The sequence below is a fragment of the Stegastes partitus genome, unplaced genomic scaffold, assembly GCF_000690725.1.
Source record: "Stegastes partitus isolate 25-593 unplaced genomic scaffold, Stegastes_partitus-1.0.2 Scaffold161, whole genome shotgun sequence".
NCBI classification, from domain to species: Eukaryota; Metazoa; Chordata; class Actinopteri; family Pomacentridae; genus Stegastes; species Stegastes partitus.
In genome coordinates, this window is record NW_007577892.1 from 632,160 (window position 1) to 653,242 (window position 21,083).

The window sequence follows — 21,083 nt, forward strand, 5'->3', positions numbered from 1 at the left end:
GGATTGGAAGTCACACGTTCTCTGTTCAGTTCACCAGGACGAGGCCAAGAGTACAATTATTGATAACCTGAAACCATTGCACATGCTGCTCATAGTGGACTGGGCCATGAAGTTCATTCCAACCAGTTTTTGGGAAATGCAGCACGACTGGTTTGGAAAGAAGGGGAAGTCCTGGCATCTATCGGTGGCCATCACTAAAGCAGGAGATGGAATGATTGAGGTAGGAATCATGTGCTTTCTCTTCTTTCTTTATCGCTCGCTGCCCACTGTAAACTAGTTTCTTGTGAGCCCGCTCTTTGTTGCGCTAACCGATTACAAATTTGGATAACTGATAAGAAAGCCAAGAAAGATGTGAAAGCCTATATTCTTCAGAGTGCTAATTTCAAAATTTCATTGATTTTCACTTGTATGAGAATAAAACGTTGGTTATGCACATAAGCGTGCGCAAAAGTTCATGGGACGGAGTACATTTTAAATCTAAATTAACAGCCACAAGGAAAAAAAAAATCCTGGATATTATTTCTATTCTGAGTCAAAATGTGCATGTTAGCCCTCCACTAGCCCTGTGACTGGGTCCCTTGGCGCATTATTCATGCTAACAATGCTTTATTATTATAATTTTCAGACACGTACATATATCCACTTATTTGATTAATTCAATCAAAACTGGTCAACATTGCCTCCATCATCGAAGATTCACTAAGCACCATGAAGTGACAAGAATCAAGACTGAATGAAGCCTTGCTGAGATCTGACAACGCAGGCTATTATCTCTGCGCATTTCTTCTTCTCAGTCTTCCAAGCCTTGCACAGCATGTTGGTGTCTTCATAGCTCATTATGACTTCACTAAGACCCATGCTGGGAAAGAAATACGTGACAGACGAGCCACTGCCCTGAAAAGTTACATTAGGCGCTACATTAATGACGACAATGACGTCAAGATGGCCAGAGACATGAAAGCTCCTTTTGACTCACATGGAGGCATCAAAGGCTGCTCCTCAGTGGTGTGCAAGGTTGACAAAAGGTCCCAAAACATGACCAAGCACTTGCTGAGTGGCATTTAGTCTTTGAACAACTTTGTGTTCATTGAAAGCGGAAAGATCATCACTTGGTGGGCCTGCAATGTTGGATCTGTAAAGTTTTTTTCCATGGCATCGCTGGCACAAGAGCGGGCTCACGAGAAACTAGTTTGCAGTGGCCAGCGAGCGATAAAGACAGAGGAGAAGGCACGTGATTCCTACCTCAATCGTTCCATCTCCTGCTTTAGTGATGGCCACCGATAGATACCAGGACTTCCCCTTCTTTCCAAACCAGTCGTGCTGCGTTTCCCAAAAACTGGTTGGAATGAACTTCATGGCCCAGTCCACTATGAGCAGCATGTGCAATGGTTTCAGGTTATCAATAACTGTACTCTTGGCCTCATCCTGGTGAACTGAACAGAGAACGTGTGACTTCCAATCCTCTATGCTCGACGCAGCGCAGCTTGAATCAGGCTGTGACTCCTCTGGTTTATCAGGACTGACAATGGATTATTTTACAGCCAAACGCTTTTCTCCTTTTTAGGCATATTAAGCAACCAAAATTGAGTCGTAAGCGAATCGATTTATTTTCAGTAGAACAAAGTCTTTTTGATAAAGTTGTCTGCATCAAGATGCGATGTCAGGCGTGCAAGTTTCAAGCAAATGTATTATTCCGTTATTAGACGAACAAAAGCTATGTTTTTTTTTTTTTATGATAAAATCATTCTCACATTCAAATACAGACAAAGTAAGCATTTTGATAGTGTTCTATGACTCCTGGTTTGACTTAGCGAAGAGGGAGTCCCGTCACATAGTTCACTTATACAGATAGAGGTCATTTTTAAGCTGCCGATTCTTATTTTTATGGCTTAGGTAAAACAAAAGCTTTCAAAATGGTTCTATTTCATTAAAGTTTATGGTGTGTAACCATTTTGCAACATTTTCTGTCTGTTGCTATGCCATTATTACCGAATTGATGCGTTATAATGGAAAAAAAAAAATGTACGCGGATACCCTGTGGTGGGCAAAGTATTTGTTTTTATTTAAGCAATTAAATGTAATTGGTTCTATTTCATTGAAGTGTATGGTGTGTAACCATTTTGTGGCATTTTCTGTCTGTTGCTGTGCCATAATTACAGAATCAATGCGTTATAATGAAAAAAAACTGAAGCTGGTAACCTGCGGTGGGAGACAAGTTTGTAGTCCTACTGTAAAATAGTTTAGTGAGTGCCCAAAGATTTTTTTGCAGATAATGTTATTATGAAGTCCCACCTTTTAGACGGTATGCTCAGCTTTTTGAAGCATGCACGGGCACCAGAGATATTTTGGCCTAAACTTCGGGTATTTTAACAGTTTTCACTGTTGGGTGAGAGAGGCGGTCTTGGCTGACATGATTTGTGTGATGGAACTCGTCGTAGGAGAACGAAGCATTGACAATAGATTGTCCTTGGGTAGCATAACATTCACTGAAAATATGAAAAAAATTGGCTGAATTCTTATAGCAGTAGAGCTTTATACTTCTGACCATTTTTTAGGCGATTTTTGGTCATTTTTGCAAAAAAAAAAAAACCAAGGAAGGGTGGTGAAATCCCCCCAGTTTGACCAAATTTCCTTAAACTTAGACTGAAGTAGTTTTGGGTGGACCCCTTTAAACTGTCTAAGTTTCATTGAAATCAGTGAGATGGCTTGTGCCACCCCCGCCTGGTCCTATCGTGGATGCACTCTTAAATAAAGGCAGAAAAATGCCTCTCATAATCTTTAACTTCTTCCACACTGGAGGTCCCTGTGCTGGCACCATGATATATCTGTTATAAAAAGCCATTTGGTAGTATTTTGTGACAGTAGCCAAGTGTGGCCCATTCACTCAAGAGGCCATCCAGTACTACAGTGGTTAAAATGAACATAGCAATGTAGTGCATAATATCTGTTGCCTCAAATTTTGCAGTGTTGCAGTTAAGACTTTTTTGAACAGAATAAAAAAACATTTGTGTCCCTTACTATGGGCTGTTATTTAACAGAGGTAAAAATGTCAGTTTTTCATATTTCATGAAACAGCTCTGCCAAGTGTCTCTTATCCACATATCCCAAGATTGTTCATTGTAGCTTTACAATTTTGCAACTTTGGCTGGCTAAATTTGGGGGATTTCGAGAGAAAAAAAATAGCCTATACAAAGAACTCTAGTAGTAGTTCTACTCAGGGAATGTGAGAGATGTTCAATACATGTACAAACAATTATGTCATACAAAACCTTCAGAGACAATGGACTAAATCATTGTAGAGTCCAATTCTGTGGCTTTTAGCATTGGACTCCTTCACTAGTGACCTAAAGCTCCATTGCATAATGTCACTTGCTTACACAAAGACTTTTTAAATAGTGCTTACATAGGCTACTTTGTATTGAACTGAATGCGTCTTGTAATTTTGAGTGGCAATGTCGCCACAAGTACTCAGCTCACAATACTGTATAAACTTCCATATAATTTCATCGGTGGGTCATCGGGTCAGTCACATTGTGTAACCTCATTTTGAAATATATGATACTGACTTAAGAGACATTTATTAGAATTTAAGCTCTTGAGATTGCCTCTAGAATAAGTCAAAAACAATTTGGAAAATTAACAGAAACTTAGTTTGACTAAAATATAGATTAAACAACTTTGAACCACAAGGGAACAGATGCTTGAGACTAATTCAGACCATATGGCAGTATTATAAGAAGAAATTAACTGGAGCCTGTTCCAGATGACGTGGGTGAAGGCAGGATACACCCTGGACAAGTTGCCAACTTATCACAGGACATGTCATGTCTCTTGTAAATGAAACTATAAGCAAAATGCAGACTGCTGCATAATGGTTCGTTAAACTCTAGTAAATAGTCTCCTGACAGTTAAAAACTAGGCTTCTGTCCTGCAACAGAAGATACACACAAATATTATGTCCTGAAAAATGTCATTTAAAAACAGAGGCAAATCTGTTGGATTTGTTTGTGTGGTCCAGTAATAGTAAACACTACCCACAACTTGACAACAGCAGCAAACACAGCACTTAGAAGTGAAAGCTGTCTCCTCACAGCTAAGCGCACACACTAAAGAGTTTGCCATTCCAGCAAGATGTTGACGCTAAAACACAGTGAGAGCAAACTTTTCTTATGTGCCTCTTTGTCTGCTTCTCTTTCTAGCACTCTGTGGAGGCTGTGAATGCTGGAGTGAATCCTATCGGTGATACCTCCTACAACTCCAGCCACTGGGATCTGGGTAGTGCTTTCTTCTTTGCTGGAACCGTCATCACAACCATAGGTACTGTGATAATGGCATGGTTCAGTGATACATACAAAACAGGGCAATATAATTCAACATAAGTAGTGAATTGTGTAATGCATCGTTGAATTTATGTAATCCAGTGTCTACTGGTTTCATCCACTGCTGCATTGTTTTTAGGTTTCTGAAGAAAAATGGATTTGTCAAAACAGTGACTGAGCAGTTGTGTTATATGATAACAGAAAACGAACCCAAAAGCAGGACAGATTCTGGAATAAGTGTTAAGAAAAGGTTTATTGAAAAAGAGAGAAGGGAATGAGTGTTGATGGGGCAGGCCTGTGATGGCAGAGGAAGGCAAGTAGAATCATGTACGTGAGTCTAAGTAGCCAGGCTACAGGTAGAAGCTGGGAAGGTGGAGGAGAGTGGGCAGGCTGGTAGCATTAAAGTGAGGCTGAGCATGATGACAGACTAGCTGTCAGGTAGATCCCCTGAGGCATGAAGACAATAGTGTAGGACAACTGCTCAAACTAAGAATTAACTGACTAGGAGTACGAAGCAGCCTTGATTGTTAGATAGATACGATTATAGACAGAAATATTTTGTGAAGACTGGATGGAAAGCCGGCATTGATGTACTGCAGGATTGAAAAGAAGATTGACAGCAGAGGGCTGTACTACGAAGCGAGATTAGTGGGTTAGCGAGGTATGTTAAGCTTAAAGCCAGAGTTTTCAGTACCACCTAGGTTCTCTTTTTACCTGGCTAGATCTCAATGGTAACATATGCTGTGGAGCTAACCTGGTCTGGAGCAGGTTATGTTCAGAGTTTTGGATTTAAATCGACTGGAAAGAGCATCTCCCAGATCATTTCCTGACTATTATTTATGAGTGATCCAGATTCTCAGCTGATGAGAATGTGTTTTATCTGCTAACATGCTGAGATGTGTGTTACTAATATCACTGAATGAAGCTGTGTAGTTACAACATCGCACACTGTCGGTGGAGACGGAGACCGAGCACTCCGCACAGGCAGTACTTGGCTGCTGATGCCAGTTTAGGTTAGCAGTCACAGTTCTGTTGCCACCATCGGCGACAGTGGTGGCGGGGCGGGGGTTAAGTTGCGGGCGAATATATATCATGTACCACCACAACGACCGGTGATGCAGAAATCACATAAATAATATTTTTATGTTTGGCTCTAATTTTCTGTCAAGTCCGTTTACACTGCTTGTACTGCAGATGAGAAAATGGATTATTCTACTGGTATTTATTCCAGAGACTATTCAATCAATAACATTAATTTCGCTCTGATTGGGCCAAACAATAAAGTGATTTTCTGCATTATGGGACAGTGTCAGACCTAAATGTACTTCAATATAAGATCATGTTTAAATGTATGAAGTTTAGAGTTTAACTTTAAACATGCAGCTGTCAGTTGGAAATAAATCGGTAAAATATTATATATGAACACGTTTAACAGTTTTCTACCAGCATTCCTGTCTTGCACCATTTGCAGTAGCAGCGCTTTTTACCATCACATTTTTAAAATGTATATATTCTTCATTGTTCTCCGTTAAAACGTGTTGACTGAAGCAACTGCACACGATCATTTCGTTTTGTGCAGAAGAAGAGTCACGTGACACGTTAAACGCCCCTTTTTATGTAAACGCGCACAGAGTCTGAAGCAGAAAGCCTGAGTTGACAAAGAAAGTTGATAACCACCTTCGTGATACCCGTAATCTCTGGCTGGGGCTTTCGGTTTTGTCGATTCGGCTTACACAAAGAAAGCCTGGCTATGTCAAACTTGTTTCGTAGTACATCCCTCTGGTGTACCAGTAGCTAGCTTCTGTGGAGCAGAGAGGAAGTACCATGTGTCAGGATCCCTGTCCCAGCCTCTGCTTAGCTGACAGTTCTCCTCTCCCTCGCTGTGCTGGTGCTGTGTGAGTGTGCCTCATTAAGAGAGTGAAAACAGCTGTGCAGGGACCGGCTCACCTGAACGCAATCATCTCCCTGTCCATAAAGACACGGCTCATTCCTCGACTCTACGCCAGACTGTAGACTCACCTGACCATTTTCTGGTCTTTTGCCCTGTCTTCATCCTGTCTGCCCTGGTCACCCTCCAGCAAACTGCTCCACATTCTGCCGCACTCTTACGCTGCACGCCACCCTGGGTTGTTTACCTGCCCGCCTACGCTCGCCTCAGGCCCCACTCCAGGACTGGCCTAAGCCTCTGCAGAATATGCACGCCTTACAAGACCTTGATTCCCCGTAGCTGGCAAAGTAGCATAGTGATTCTGCTGTCTCAGCTTTCCTGCTTGCTTACTTTGTTTGATCTGAACCTGTTACCAAGCCTTAGCGTAATCATTTCAGTGCACTAGTTATTCTTATTGTGTTTAATCTGATCCTGTTGCCTAGCTTAGTTGCTAGCCCTTGATTATATTCTGTAGTTTAAGTTCTTTAATCTGTTACTTTTTAATTTTGTTCCCTTTCCTGTACTGGATGTTCAGTCCATCCGTCTCCTCACTGTAAAAAAAAAAAAAAAAAAAAGGAACTTTCAGAAAAAACACTAATTTTTTTTACAGATTTTTCTCATTTTCCGATAAAAGAAGGAAAGGCCTATGGATTTACTTTTTTTTCTGTAATTTTAGGTTTTGCTCCTAAAATTACCATGCTTTTCAAAAAACAATAAAATCCCTGTAGGTTTGGCTATATTGGGAGCAATCTACATTTTTACCAATAAAATTCCAGATAATTAAAATCATGATTCAAGATTAGGTTAATAAGGTTTTAATGTTCTGTATTCTTTTTTACAGGTATATCACGAGTTTTCTTTAGAGCAATGTAATAATTGTAGATCAGTGCAGAAATGTAAAGATTTATCCTTAAAATTACAAGTAATCAACCATAATATAAGATTACAGTATTATTATTATGCTTTTTAAAGGCAATTTGACATTTTTATATGTTGAAATGTAATGTAATTTTAGCATCCAAATAATACTAAAGAAATTTATATAAAATGACAGAAATGTGTAATCATTTCCATAAAATGACATATAGACACCATAATAAAGATGTCATTCATTATTCATTTATCTGTAATGTTCGTGTTGATAATTTAGCAGTGTATATATATTTTTTAATTAATTAAATAAAATATTATTATTATTGTTATTATTATTATTATTATTATTATTATTATTATTATTATTATTATTATTATTATAGTAATCAGCTCAATAATTTAATCTATAAATCAATGTAACACTAAACTATTTAATCTACAACACACTTCACTTGATGTAATTCCTGTGCAGATTTAAATTTTAAATTATCCGTCAAACAATGATGACAACAATGATTGGCCAGTTGTTTGACAAGGCTAAGGACTGACAAATGGTTGACATGATTGAGTGCCCGACCAATCAGCTCCATAGGGGGCATGTCGGGACACTGGATTTGAAAGACGTTACCGGAGACGTTACTTGCGCTGCCCTCCTGTATGGACAACGGGACTGCTGCGGAATAACTATACCACTACATTTAACATCAGCTTGAAAGAAGCCAGAGTGGACATATCAACCAGGCCTTGTTTCAGGTGAGTGTCTCAGCATATGAATAATATTGTCAATGTGTTATAGCAGTGAACAGTGTAGTAGCTAACGTTAACATCCTCTGATCATTTCTGTCATCATGCTAGCTGTTGGTAGCAGATAGAAAGGGCGGGAGAAACATGTATGTAAGTGTTAAAGATTGAAAGCTAGCATGTGGAAGCATTGTGGCATTGACAAAGTTGACTGCCACGCTGTAGTACATGTAGTGTTGAAGCCACAGGTTTGTCAGTATAATGTGGAACGTGTTGCATGAAAGAAATAATAAAATATATTAGTAGCAAAAGTGTATGTTTGGATAATGGATTGATAAGCTTGTTTTGATTAGATTCTCATAGAGTAATGCTGTTTTCAATAGTAGTGTGGCATGTGTGTTAAGAAAAAAAGCCACTCAAATTAGAAATGATCATTTCAGTCTCTAATGAAAGTTTGTCCGGAAAACCCCAAAAGGTTTGCATGGATTTGTTTTTAATAAGTGCCCATTTCTCCATAGTTGGACAATCTGGAGTGTTTAAGGAGGATCCCACAGCCATGCAAGTAAACAGACTGTTCGAAATTATTCATCAACAGTTTCTCATGCACAGTGTGTATTGCCCACATTGAATGTATGCTAAAATGATTTTTACATTTGTTTAATTTGCAAGAAATGCTTGCAGAATTTAATGACCCTGACTTGAGTTCAAATATTGCTGATCTTCATCAGCTGCTCCTGTGCTTCACAAGTGTGTAACAGTGTACAGCTCTCAATATGCATTCATTGCATAGCGATAAAGACCTCAAAATTATTCTAATTGCACATAAACAGGTAACAAGTATATTCTGCTAGTCATGGCTGTCTGTCGTAAATAAACATATTCTGTGGTGGATGAAGAAATACAGTGTTTACAGGAAGTTTCGTGTAAGACCATTTTTTTGTGTACTTGGGGAAAACCCGTTGCTTACAATATACTGTAGAGACAGCATAAAGCAATAACATTTAATAATTTCAATATGTCTTGAAATGTTGAAAATTTTACATTGAGTGATGCGGAATTGTTGATTTACATTTTTAATGACCAATTTTTTACTGTTCAGAATGAAGTATATTCTGGCAAAACGTCTTTGTTAATCCCAAATGTAAAGCAGCCTCTCACACTTAAGGTATTGTTTTCCAGTATTATTTTAAGAGGTGAGTTTTTGTCATTGTCCATTAAAATCAAGAATAACACCAGATCCTTAGAATCCACTCAGTTTCTGTTTACAGTTTTGCCTTGCAATAAATGTATATGGAGGTCTAGTCAACATTAACTTGTGGAGCACATCAGGCGCTGCTGAATATTTTGGACTTGCAGTATGGACAGTACAACACAAAGGTTCTAACAAAGGTTCTAACAAGATTAAATATCACTGTAATTGATAAATTGTTGTAATGTCACTGTTAACCCATTGTAAACAAGGGCTATGCTACCTAGTCAGTGTTATACTGCACATGTCATGTTTTGAAAAAGTTTATCATGAAGTGTTGCTTCTGTCCAAGCAGTAGAATAGGAGGGGGCTTTCCAGTGTTACTGGAGGGGTGGAACAAGGAGCTGTCTCCCTTGTGCTAATAGAATTATTTACTCAAACATTGCATTTTGGCCCATGCTTCAAAGTTTTTAAATATTCCTTTAAGCATTTCTAAATTATTTCTTGTTCTTTTTTTCTATACATAAAAAACATTTTTTGAAATAAAACACTACATGTTCTAATATACTATCTTTCTCTGTCAAATAAAATTTTTGAAATATTGGTTCACTTTACTAAAATCACTGTTTATTACCCTGCAATTTACAGAGATTATCTTTGAATATAGGCTTGATGTAATTTGATGTACAGCGTTGGATTTTTCATTTTCCAATTCTCTGAGATGACTAAATGTGTAGAAATTCCTATTTAATTAAAGGTTTGGGTTTTTTTACATTTACACATTGTTATTGTCTTTCAAAATGGGGAAAACCACAATTTTACAGCAAGTCAGTGTAATGTAGACAACCCTGATTGTGTATTCTAATATATTTATTTTATTTTATTTTTTTATTATCTAGTGACCTTTTTTTAAATCTAGTAATTCTCTAAAATGATAGATTAATACTGTAAGTTATCAGATTTTTATCTTTGTTTCAATAAACCTAGTGCATTTGTTTGTGAACTTTGTAATTGTACATGGGGAAAATGGTATTTGAACAAGAAATTACTAAAATTACTGAAATTACTTCGCTGTTTCGTAAAGTAAATATTGTAAAATCTTATTTTACAGCAGTGGTCCCCAACCACTGGGCCGTGGGTCATTTGGTACTGGGCCGCACAGAAAGAATACAAACATTTTATTGGTTTATTTTTATTTCCAGCGGAGTCTGCAGGGTGTCTATTTTGGAAAAATAATTATCTTGTCTTCCCGTCACTTCATCTGTGCTTGTTTCCCGCACTTGACTTTGTCAGTTTTCATGCCCCGCCGTTGAGCGGAGCAGTCAGTCTAACCGCTGCCGAAATGGAGAGCTTCTTTGGAAAGTGGGAGAGACTCGATACTGAGACAGAAGAAAAAGTAAATACATATTTAGCAATAAAAAGTAATTTGGGTCTTCGCACCCATTGGGTGCTCGGACCCTATTGGAACTGCTGGGGTTTTTATTATTCTTCGTCATAAAGAAATACATTTTTCAGGCCCTATAAACGTACACGAAAACGCACAAAACTTGGCAAACATATCAGGACTGGTGAAAAATGTTAAAATGAGGGTGAAATACACACCTCAATAAAAAAACTGCGTCCCCTACAATATTTCAGCAGAATCCTATTCGGGCTACTTTGAATAACCATGTTGGAAAACCAACAAGCATGCCGGACCATTTTCGCTCAAAAATGGCCATTTTTGGCCATTTTCAAAATGTATCTCCTCCTTGGAGGTACATCGTACACACCTGAATTTGCCCAGCACAAACTACAGGACATGGTGATTAAAAGTTATAAAAACGCTCTGTAGATGACTCCCGGTTTGGAAATGGCCATTTTCACTGTGTTTCTGGCATTCAACGGAGACTTGTCGGAAGGCTGTTTCACCAACAGCTACAAGATTTGGTGGGCATGTGTAACAGGTCAGGACGCACAAAAGTCATCAGCGCCAAGCCCTAAACCCAACAGGAAGTCTGCCATTTTGAAAAAAACTATTTTGGCGATTTTGGCTGACTTCTGGGCATTTTTGGCCATTTTCAAACTCTATCTCCTCCTACAGGGAAGGTCGTACATACCTGAAATTTGGCCAGCACAAACTACAGGAGGTGGTGTGTAACCCACAGGTTTATTAGGGTCCGAGCACTACAGTACGAGCAACATTACATACATATACACACGACTGTCTCAGTCACACTGCCATAAGAAGCAAGGACCTGTCAAATGCCACTACAGTGCATAGGACCATATTGGAACTGCTATGTCATTATTTTGTTGTCACAAAGAAATGCGTTTTTCAGGTCCTAAACATACTTGAAAACTCATAAAATTTATATTCACACATCAGATCCAGAAAAAAATTTTATAATTAGGGGGAAATACACACCTCAAAAGAAAAATGGCTCCACAGCGCCACCTAGAAAATTTCAACGCAGTCCCATCAGAAGCATGTTTGACCTAGACCTACGCAATTTGGTAGGTATATGGAGGTCAGGACGAACACAAAAGTCAGTGACAGCCATACCCTAAACCCAACAGGAAGTCCGCCATTTTGGATTGTTCATTGGTCCAACCTGTGCTAAATCCTCCTAGGGGGTAAGTCACAGAGCGCTGAAATTTGGGTAGCATGTAGAATATGCCTTGAAGGTAAAACTTGATCAAAATCATCTGCAAAGGTCAAAGGGTCCTCTGATTTTTGATCCTTCACCATTAAAGAGGAAGTACTGTGTAACTACCTTGTACATGGTCCAGTCTGCCTCAAACTTTACATATTTGATCAGATGTGGTCCTGATCACATCCATATGCCAAAATCCATTCACAGTCATAGTGCCCTCTATTGGTAACAGGCTGTTTGAGGCATTACACTTACATGTGCCATTGTTCCAAACTTTGTGATATCCATAGACTGTATAAAAGATGGATGTAGCAACCGGCCCTGAAAAATGAAGCCAACGCGGAAGTGTCAAAAACCTGCAATATCACTACGTCCGCTAGTCCTGGCTCCAAAAAGACCTGGCTCCCATAGAAATGAATTGGAAAAGAAGTGATCACAGATCACGAAATACTGCATTCATCCAGCTCAGGATTTTTTTCTTATTAGTTTTCATGGTCAAGTCCAGAGATCAGGTGGTCAATCTGAAAATAAATCAATACTGAATTTTTAAAAAATCGTCAACATTTTGCGGGGCAAGGGGCGTGGCTGGCTTGATTGACAGTCGGCAGCGACGATGCAGACGAAGCGAGCAGAAGGGCGGACAGAGAGGGTCTGCCTCTCAATCCGTCTGACCAATCGCTGCTCCTATGGCTCCGCCCCCCTTCCGACGATTTTTTCGTCACTGGCTCCAAAAATCCAAGATGTCAACCAGGAAGCAGCAAAACCCTGGCTTCATTTTCTCAGTGCAGAAACCAACGGGTGACGTCACGGTAGCTACGTCCATCTTTTATACAGTCTATGGTGATACCATTCTTGGAACTGGTCAGCTGAGTCTTCCCACATTGACAATGCTACAGCGTGAAGCTTTTGCGTTTTCAAGCAACACCGTTGCCATGGCGATGCGTACTTGCTATGACACGGAAAGGACTTTTTTGGACAGCTCACCAAAATTGGCATACAAGTCGCTATCAGCTCAACAACAGACAATGTGTGCCTGTTTGGCAAAATGGCTGTATAGCGCCCCCTACAGCAATTCATCTATTAGCCCCCGCGGGACATTTAACCAAAGTTTACAAAATTTGGTAGGCATATGTAACACATCAGGATGCACAAAAACGCTTCTTGGACCCATACCGTAAACTTAACAGGAAGTCTGCCATTTGAAATAACTGTGCAATTTTTTCTGATTTTTGCCATTTTCAAAATCTATCTCCTCCTAGGACTTAACTCCTGACCACCTCAAATTTGGCCAGTGCATACAACAGGGCTTGGTGATTAAAAGTTATCAAAGCACTCCGCAAAAGTCTGAGGGTGTGGCAATGGCATCCCTCTGAATTGTGATGATTCGCCATCACAAAGGAAGCATGTCTAACGACCCTGTACATTCTCCAATCTGCCTAAAACTTTACATTCTTGATCACAGTCCTTCCCTGATGAAACCCATATGCCAATATCCATTCACAGTCATAGCGCCACCTGCTGTCAATGGGAAAGCAGGTGTTTTACACTTTCATGTACATTTGTAACATCTACTACGGCCAGCACGTTTCACCTACATCCATGAAATTTGGTGGACATATGCAGGACATCTAGACCAACGGCCGGCAACCTTAAACACTCAAAGAGCCATTTGGACCTGTTTCCCACACAAAAGAAAACACCAGGAGCCACAAAACCCTTTTGACATCTAAAATGAAGGTTACAATGCATATATGTTTTTTTGCCTTTATGTTATGTATAAAAAACTATAGTGTGTTGCATTTATGCAGCAAAGTAAAACAGCATGTGGTTGGCCTGCTGACTGTAGCTGGGACTGCTGACCAGACCAGTGACGTGCGGTGAGGTTCATGGTTGGTGAGGCACTGACTTCATCAGAATCTGATTTACAAATATATGCACTCTACACAGTTGCTTATTTGCCGTTTGATTGGCAGCAGTTTACGGGTTATGTTTCATATCTGCCTTCTTTACACATAAAAGCTGTAGCCCACAAAACGCATGTTTCCTTTTTTTTTTTTTTTTTTAGGTTATTGCGGTCTTACCTTTACCTTTAAGTCCATGCTCCACTCCGTCTGGACAAAAATATCCGTTACTTTTTTGTAAAAGTCTCCTTATCTTCCTTCACTGCACTTGACTTGCTAACTGTATATTGTACCTAGTCCAGCTTGCTGTCACTTACTCTGCAGCCGCGAAGTCACAAGAGGCATGTCTGGGATCAGAGCGCCCCCTGCCATGAGACAAGAGAACTGCCTGCCTCACCTGAAACCTCTGCTCAGCCCTTTATGATCGCTCAGCACTCGAAACACATTAGACACATACAGTCAGTAAAAAAAAAACAACAAAAAACACATTGTACATTGTTATATACATCAGCTGAACTATGGAAAATCATTTCATATATTAAATGTGTTTGAACCATGTTATTGGCGACATACAGACAGCAGGACGCTGTCACTGCATGGCATCCAGCGTAGGTAGCGAGGGATTGTGCAATCCAAGTAAGGCTGAGCTCGCTGCTGCATCACTTGGATTGCGCAATCCCTCACTTCGCTGACTGTCATGCAGTGACAGCCTACGCATGGCAGCCAACACAGTGAGGGATTGTGCAATCCATAATGAGGCTCACCAGCTTCTCTTCCAAGCATTTGAAAGGGAAATTGCGAAAATTCAGCAAGTTTGAATTTAAAAATCATCAAAATTGACGAGGATAAATGAAAAAAAAAAAAACTTTATAGTACAAATCACTGGATAAATATAACCATTTAAATTATTTTATCTTTTTTTTTTTTCTTTCTATGATGTCAGGTGAGGCTCTGTCTCACCTGCGTCCCCAGACCGCACGTCACTGAACCAGACTCCTGAATGCTTTGGGACGGGAGGAGCTCACGGCAGCACCGCTGCTCGCTGAGGACAGTAACTGCGGACTGATGCATGTTTTCACGTCAGAGTATCCAAAACAACAGTCTCCAGTAACACGAGGAGTCGCTAGATTTGTCCCTACTCACTTTTCACAAAAAAAGGTCACCAAGTGGATTTGGAAAGTCGCCAGATTTAGCGAGAAAGTCACCAAGTTGGCAACGCTGTGCGTGCCGGCAGGTGTTGTGCATCGGTGAGTGTGATGCATATTTTGAGCGACAAAAAATTACAAATTTAAACAACAGATGTTTTATTTTAATGTTACAAGATCACCATAATCTTCAAATGTAGAATTATATTTTTGAAACTAACGAACTAAAATAAAATGAATTTTAATCAGATACTCATTATTAATTTTCCAAAGCCACAAGGAGCCGCAGCAGAGGTACAAAAGAGCCACATGTGGCTCCAGAGCCACGGGTTGCCGACCGCTGATCCAGGCGAACAAAAACGTCGGGGGAAGCCATTGACCTAAACCCAACAGGAAGTCGGCAATTTTGGATTTTTTATTTCTCCACCCTGAGCACACTCCTCCTAGGGGGTAAACCACAGAGCGCTGAATTTCGGGTAGCATGTAGTGTACGATTTGAAGGTAAAAACTTTTTCATGGCGGCTCTCTGAATTTTGATTCTTCGCCATCACAAAGGAAGCATGTCTGACGACCCTGTACATGCTCCAATCTGCCTCAAACTTTACATATTTGATCACAGTCCTGGCCATATGCCAACATGTAGTCACAATCATAGCGCCACCCGCTGGCAAGAAAAAAGAACATTTTTTACACTTTCATGTGCTATTATTAGCCTGTCGACCGTATTCACCTCAAATTCGATGACGTGAGCCTTTACATGTTGATGATGACTCATACCAAAAATTGTGACTTTTCATCAAACAGCATGCTATCGGCGGCCTTCCAAACCGCTCTGCCTGCAGCTTGCTCCTGCACTTCTGAGGAGACACAATGAGGCCTGAGGATTGAATGAAGTCAGATCTCCATCTAGTGGACAAATGGAACAATGACAGCATTCTGCACAACTGTGACATTTAACTGCATTTACTGTTTCATGAGAAAAGGGTTACGGTTAGGTGATTGTCACTGTTCCTGCAGCACATTTCTGCCACAACCCCATCGTGGGCCGCGTCCGACACAAGTGGAAATGCGCGAACCCATCCAATGCCGCTTGCGACTTTAATTTCATTTTTTATTTAACCAGGAAAAGGCACATTGAGATTAAAAATCTCTTTTTCAAGAGTGTCCTGGCCAAGACAGGCTGCAGCCCAATTGACAGACATACAAGATCACAACAGCCAGTTCGTTGCACTTCACAGTCCTCGTACCAGCATTACTCAAGTTAAGTCACAGTCTGTTTGATCTCGACCTTGTTTCTGCTTTTTGACCTTGCCTCTTGTCTGCCGATTTTGGATACCTTTGCTTGTTTGATCTCGACCTTGTTTCTGCTTTTTGACCTTGCCTCTTGTCTGCCGATTTTGGATACCCTTTCTTGTTTGACCTGGACCTTGTTTCTGCTTTTTGGATTTTGCCTCTGCCCGCCGATTCTTGGATACTTCTGCCTGTTGGACTGATTTCCTGTGTACTGAACCCTGACCGTCATTAAACCTGTCTTTTGCCCGAACCTACTGAGTCAAGCATTTGTGTTCACCAATTCTGTAGTGAGTTCATGACAAAAGCCAAGAAAGATGTGAAAGCCTATATTCTTCAGAGTGTTAATTTCAAAATTTCATTGATTTTCACTTACATAAGGATAAAATGTTGGTTATGCACATAAGCGTGCGCAAAAGTTCTTGGGACGGAGTACATTTTAAATCCAAATTAACAGCCACGGGAAAAAAGAAAATCCTGGATATTATCTCTATTCTGAGTCAAAATGCACATTTTATTCCTCCATTAGCCCTTGACTGTGACTAGGTCCCTTGGCGCACTATTCATGCTAACAATGCTTTATTATTATAATTTTCAGACACGTACATATATCCACTTATTTGATGAATGCAATCAAAACTGGCCAACGTTGCCTCCATCATCGAAGATTCACTAACCACCATGTCCGAATGTAAAAAAGAAAAAAGAAAGGCAACCTAAAAGCCTTTTTCTCTGCTTTGAGAAACTCGGGGACTCGTCCAGGATGATCTGCTCACTGTAAATATTATGCAACTGTACTTGTCTCAAGCTTTTTCAGTTTGCGACTGATTGTTTCAATTGATTTGCTGACAATACGAAGGTCACAAGTGCCTGTTTAAAGCAAAGCAGGACTAATCAGACGTTGTCTTATCGATGCCACTCTTGTTCCTGTGTAACCACAATCTGAAAGGTGCTCCGACGTTCCCTTTAACTGCCAATGTACTTGACAAGAATCAATACGGAATGAAGCCTTGCTGAGATCTGACAACGCAGGCTATTATCTCTGCGCATTTCTTCTTCTCAGTCTTCCAAGCCTTGGACAGCATGTTGGTGTCCTCATAGCTCGTTGTGACTTCACTGAGACCCATGCTGGGAAAGAAATACGTGACGGCCAAGCCACCACCCTGAAAAGTTACATTAGGTGCTACATTGATGAGGGCAATGATGTCAAGATGGCCAGAGACATGAAAGCTCCTTTTGACTCACATGGAGGCATCAAAGGCTGCTCCTCAGTGGTGTGCAAGGTTGACGAAAGGTCCCAAAACATGACCAAGCACTCGTTGAGTGGCATGTAGTCTTTGAACAACTTTGTGTTCATTGAAAGCGGAAAGATCATCACTTGGTGGGCCTACAATGTTGGACCCGGAATTTTTTTTTCCATGGCATCGCTGGCACATCTCCGTTCCCCTCAAGGCCTGACGAACTTACAGGTTCTCCAGGTATTCAATAGTCCTGACATGCGGACTGGTGTCTTCCGTGCCCCTTCCAGCATGCGGGAACAGTAGCCTGCAGCACATCCAATGGAGCCTATAGCCGTAGAAGAGATTCAGCTCGAAGAAGAGAGTATGGTCTTTGGCTGCCCAGAGTAGGGTTGTATCAAGGTTTGCCAAAGTCACAGCAGCTTTCAGCGACACCTGCCGGGGAGAGAGAGAGAGACTCCACGTACGACGTGGAAGAAAAAGTGGCAGAGATGTACAAGTCAGTTTCTGGCAGCTACATGGAAGCAGCTCAGCCGTCCATGTCTGCATCCGGCTTAGTTTTCCATAGGCAGCTCCCAACAGCTGACATGGGCTGGGCACTAAAAAAAGACAGAGAGGTCTGTTCATTTCACCACCAAAGTGCACAAATTTTGTGTAAAGTGTTCCTTCAAGGAGAGGACACTGGGAATAAAGCAGCAGCTGAGGATGTAGCACCACAAATGAGGTCCATGCGAACCGCTGAGGGAATGAAGGTGGTCACCAAAGACAAGTGGCTGACATCTACCCAGATTTCCAGATATTTCAGTAGATTGGCCGCAATAAACAGGAGTGGGGTTCTTCATAGAAGTGAAGAGGCGAGGCAAGCACCAACAGAGCCGGTGCCCGAGGGATGAGAAAGCGAAGATGAGGAGAAAGACTCATACGTGGCTGAAGCTCCCATCATTAGAACACGGCTTCAAATCAGGACGGAGCTAGAACTTTGACTTTACTCCTTGATAGTTTTTTCAAAGGCCATCATTAAGCCGCCAACTCTTACTTTCATGGCTAAGGACAATTATTATAAGTGAAAATCAATGAAATTTTGAAATTAACACTCTGAAGAATATACGCTTTCACATCTTTCTTGGCTTTCTTATCAGTTATCCAAATTTGTAGTCGGTTAGCGCAACAAAGAGCGGGCTCACGAGAAAGTAGTTTACAGTGGTCAGCAAGCAATAAAGACAGAATAGAAGGCTCATGATTCTACCTCAATCGTTCCATCTCCTGCTTCAGTGATGGCCACTGATAGATGCCAGGCTTCCCCTTCTTTCAGAACCAGTCATGCTGTGTTTCCCAAAAACCGGCTGGAATGAACTTCATCGCCCAGTCCATTATGAGTGGCATGTGCAATGGTTTCAGGTTATCAATAATTGTACTCTTGGCCTGGTCCTGGTGAACTGAACAGAGAACGTGTGACTTCCAGTCCTCTATGCTTGACGCAGCACAGCTTGAATCATGCTGTAACTCCTCCTGTTTATCAGGACTGAAAATGGATTATTTTACAGCCAAACGGTCTTCTCCTGTTTAGGCATATTAAGCAACCAAAATTGAGTCGTAAGCGAATCAATTTATTTTCAGTAGAACAAAGTCTTTTTGATAAAGTTGTCTGTATCAAGATGCGATGTCAGGCATGCAAGTTTCAAGCAAATGTATTATTCCGTTATTAGACGAACAAAAGCCATGTTTTTTTTATTATAAAATCATTCTCACATTCAAATACAGACAAAGTAAGCATTTTGATAGTGTTCTATGACTCCTGGTTTGACTTAGCGAAGAGTGAGTCCCGTCACATAGTTCACTTATACAATGATAGAGGTCATTTTTAAGCAGCCGATTCTTATTTTTATGGCTTAGGTAAAACAAAAGCTTTCAAAATGGTTCTATTTCATTAAAGTTTATGGTGTGTAACCATTTTGCAGCATTTTCTGTCTATTGCTATGCCATTACTACCAAATTGACACTTCATAATGAAAAAAAAATGTACGCGGGTACCCTGTGGTGGGCAAAGTATTTGTTTTTATTTATGCAATTAAATATAATTGGTTCTATTTCATTGAAGTGTATGGTGTGTAACCATTTTGTGGCATTTTCTGTCTGTTGCTGTGCCATAATTACAGAATCAACGCGTTACAATGAAAAAAAACTGAAGCGGGTAACCTGCGGTAGGAGACAAGTTTGCAGTCCTCCTGTAAAATAATTCAGTGAGTGCCCAAAGATTTTTTTGCAGATAATGTTATTATGAAGTCCCACCTTTTAGACGGTATGCTCAGCTTTTTGAAGCATGTATAGGAGCCAAAACACACTAGATAGTATTTTGAATTATAGTCATATATTTATGATCTTATGAAGATCCCAGAGTATTTCAGATTGTTCGTACAGATTGAGTCAGGAAAATGTTTGTTTACTCCGATGTAGTTTGCTTCTTTGGTTTTGCTGTTTCTTTAAGACACTGACAGATTTCTTTACGTGCTTACATCAGCTTTTGTTTTTTCCGTTGGAGTACGCCGGAAGGAAAAGGCAGAGACGGAGGCGATACAGTTTTGTACCGTAGCTGTAAGCGTATGTTCGGCAGTGTCAGCTAACCTTGGTAGTTGTTCAGCTGTTTACTTGGATCACTCCTGTAAAAGATCGCCCTGTGGAATCCAAATAAATTTTAATTTGACGTCTTTTTACATCGGAGTACTGTGGAGTTCTTCACGGCCAGCAACTTAGCCGCTTCAGCACGAGTGACGCAACAACGTCTCGCCAGCCATCAGTCCTCATAGCATGCTCTGGCACCGGAGATATTTTGACCTAAGCTTTGGGTATTTTAACAGTTTTCAGTGTTGGGTGAGAGAGGCGGTCTTGGCTGACATGATTTGTGTGATGGAACTTGTCGTAGGAGAACGAAACATTGACAATAAATTGTTCTTGGGTAGGATATCATTCACTGAAAATATGAAAAGATTTGGTTGAATTCTTCTAGCAGTAGAGCTTTATGCTTCTGACCATTTTTTAGGCGATTTTTGGTCATTTTTGCAAAAAAAGAAAACAAGGAGGGGTGGTGAAATCCCCCCAGTTTGACCAAATTTCCTTAAACTTAGACTGAAGTAGTTTTGGGTGGACCCCTTCAAACTGGCTAAGTTTCATTGAAATCGGTGAGATGGCTTGTGCCACCCCCGCCTGGTCCTATCGTGGATGCACTCTTTAAAATGGCCTCTAAGTTTTAGTCATCTTTAATTGCCTACTAATTACTGTAACTGCTACCATAGGTGGACAAAATTCTGTTTTAGGTCCTCAATTCTTGACATAAAGCTTAAGCATCAAGCTATATTAGATAATAGTACAAGAAACATGCAGGGCACTTCTCTAAATCCTCTTAACACAGTGACTTTTATTAAGTGCGTTAATAGACATGCCTTTATCCCTTTATTGTAAGAGTGGCTTTTTATGTCCAGTTTTACGAATGACAAAGATATTTCCTGCATGTATGTTCTTTTTTATCATTCAAGAATTTCGTTTGTTTTCAAGGGTTCTGACCAAATATAATTTGTGATTTCTAAATTATGGTTGAAATATACAAACATGTAACTCACACTGTGTGATGCTACCATAATTTCAACATCGGCATATTACCTAATGGCCTCCCATGAATGGGAAACAAACAAGACTGAAATATTCATTCTTCATTGACCATACCTCAACTCAATTCAATTCACTTTTATTTGTATACCACAGTTTACTACATATATCATCTCACAGCGCTTAACACAGTAAGGTGAAGACCTTACGAATGTAAACAGAGA

At 40.3% G+C, this 21,083-nt stretch overlaps 1 protein-coding gene across 1 annotated transcript in view; it reads left to right on the forward strand.

Moving 5' to 3' along the window:
- kcnk10a (potassium channel, subfamily K, member 10a) overlaps window positions 1–21,083 on the forward strand; it is a 111,289-nt gene that overhangs the window by 67,049 nt on the left and 23,157 nt on the right. The window contains exon 2 of the mRNA XM_008279513.1: window positions 4,200–4,317. Within this exon, the coding sequence (XP_008277735.1) occupies window positions 4,200–4,317 (118 nt within the window). The remainder of the gene's footprint in view (window positions 1–4,199; window positions 4,318–21,083) is intronic.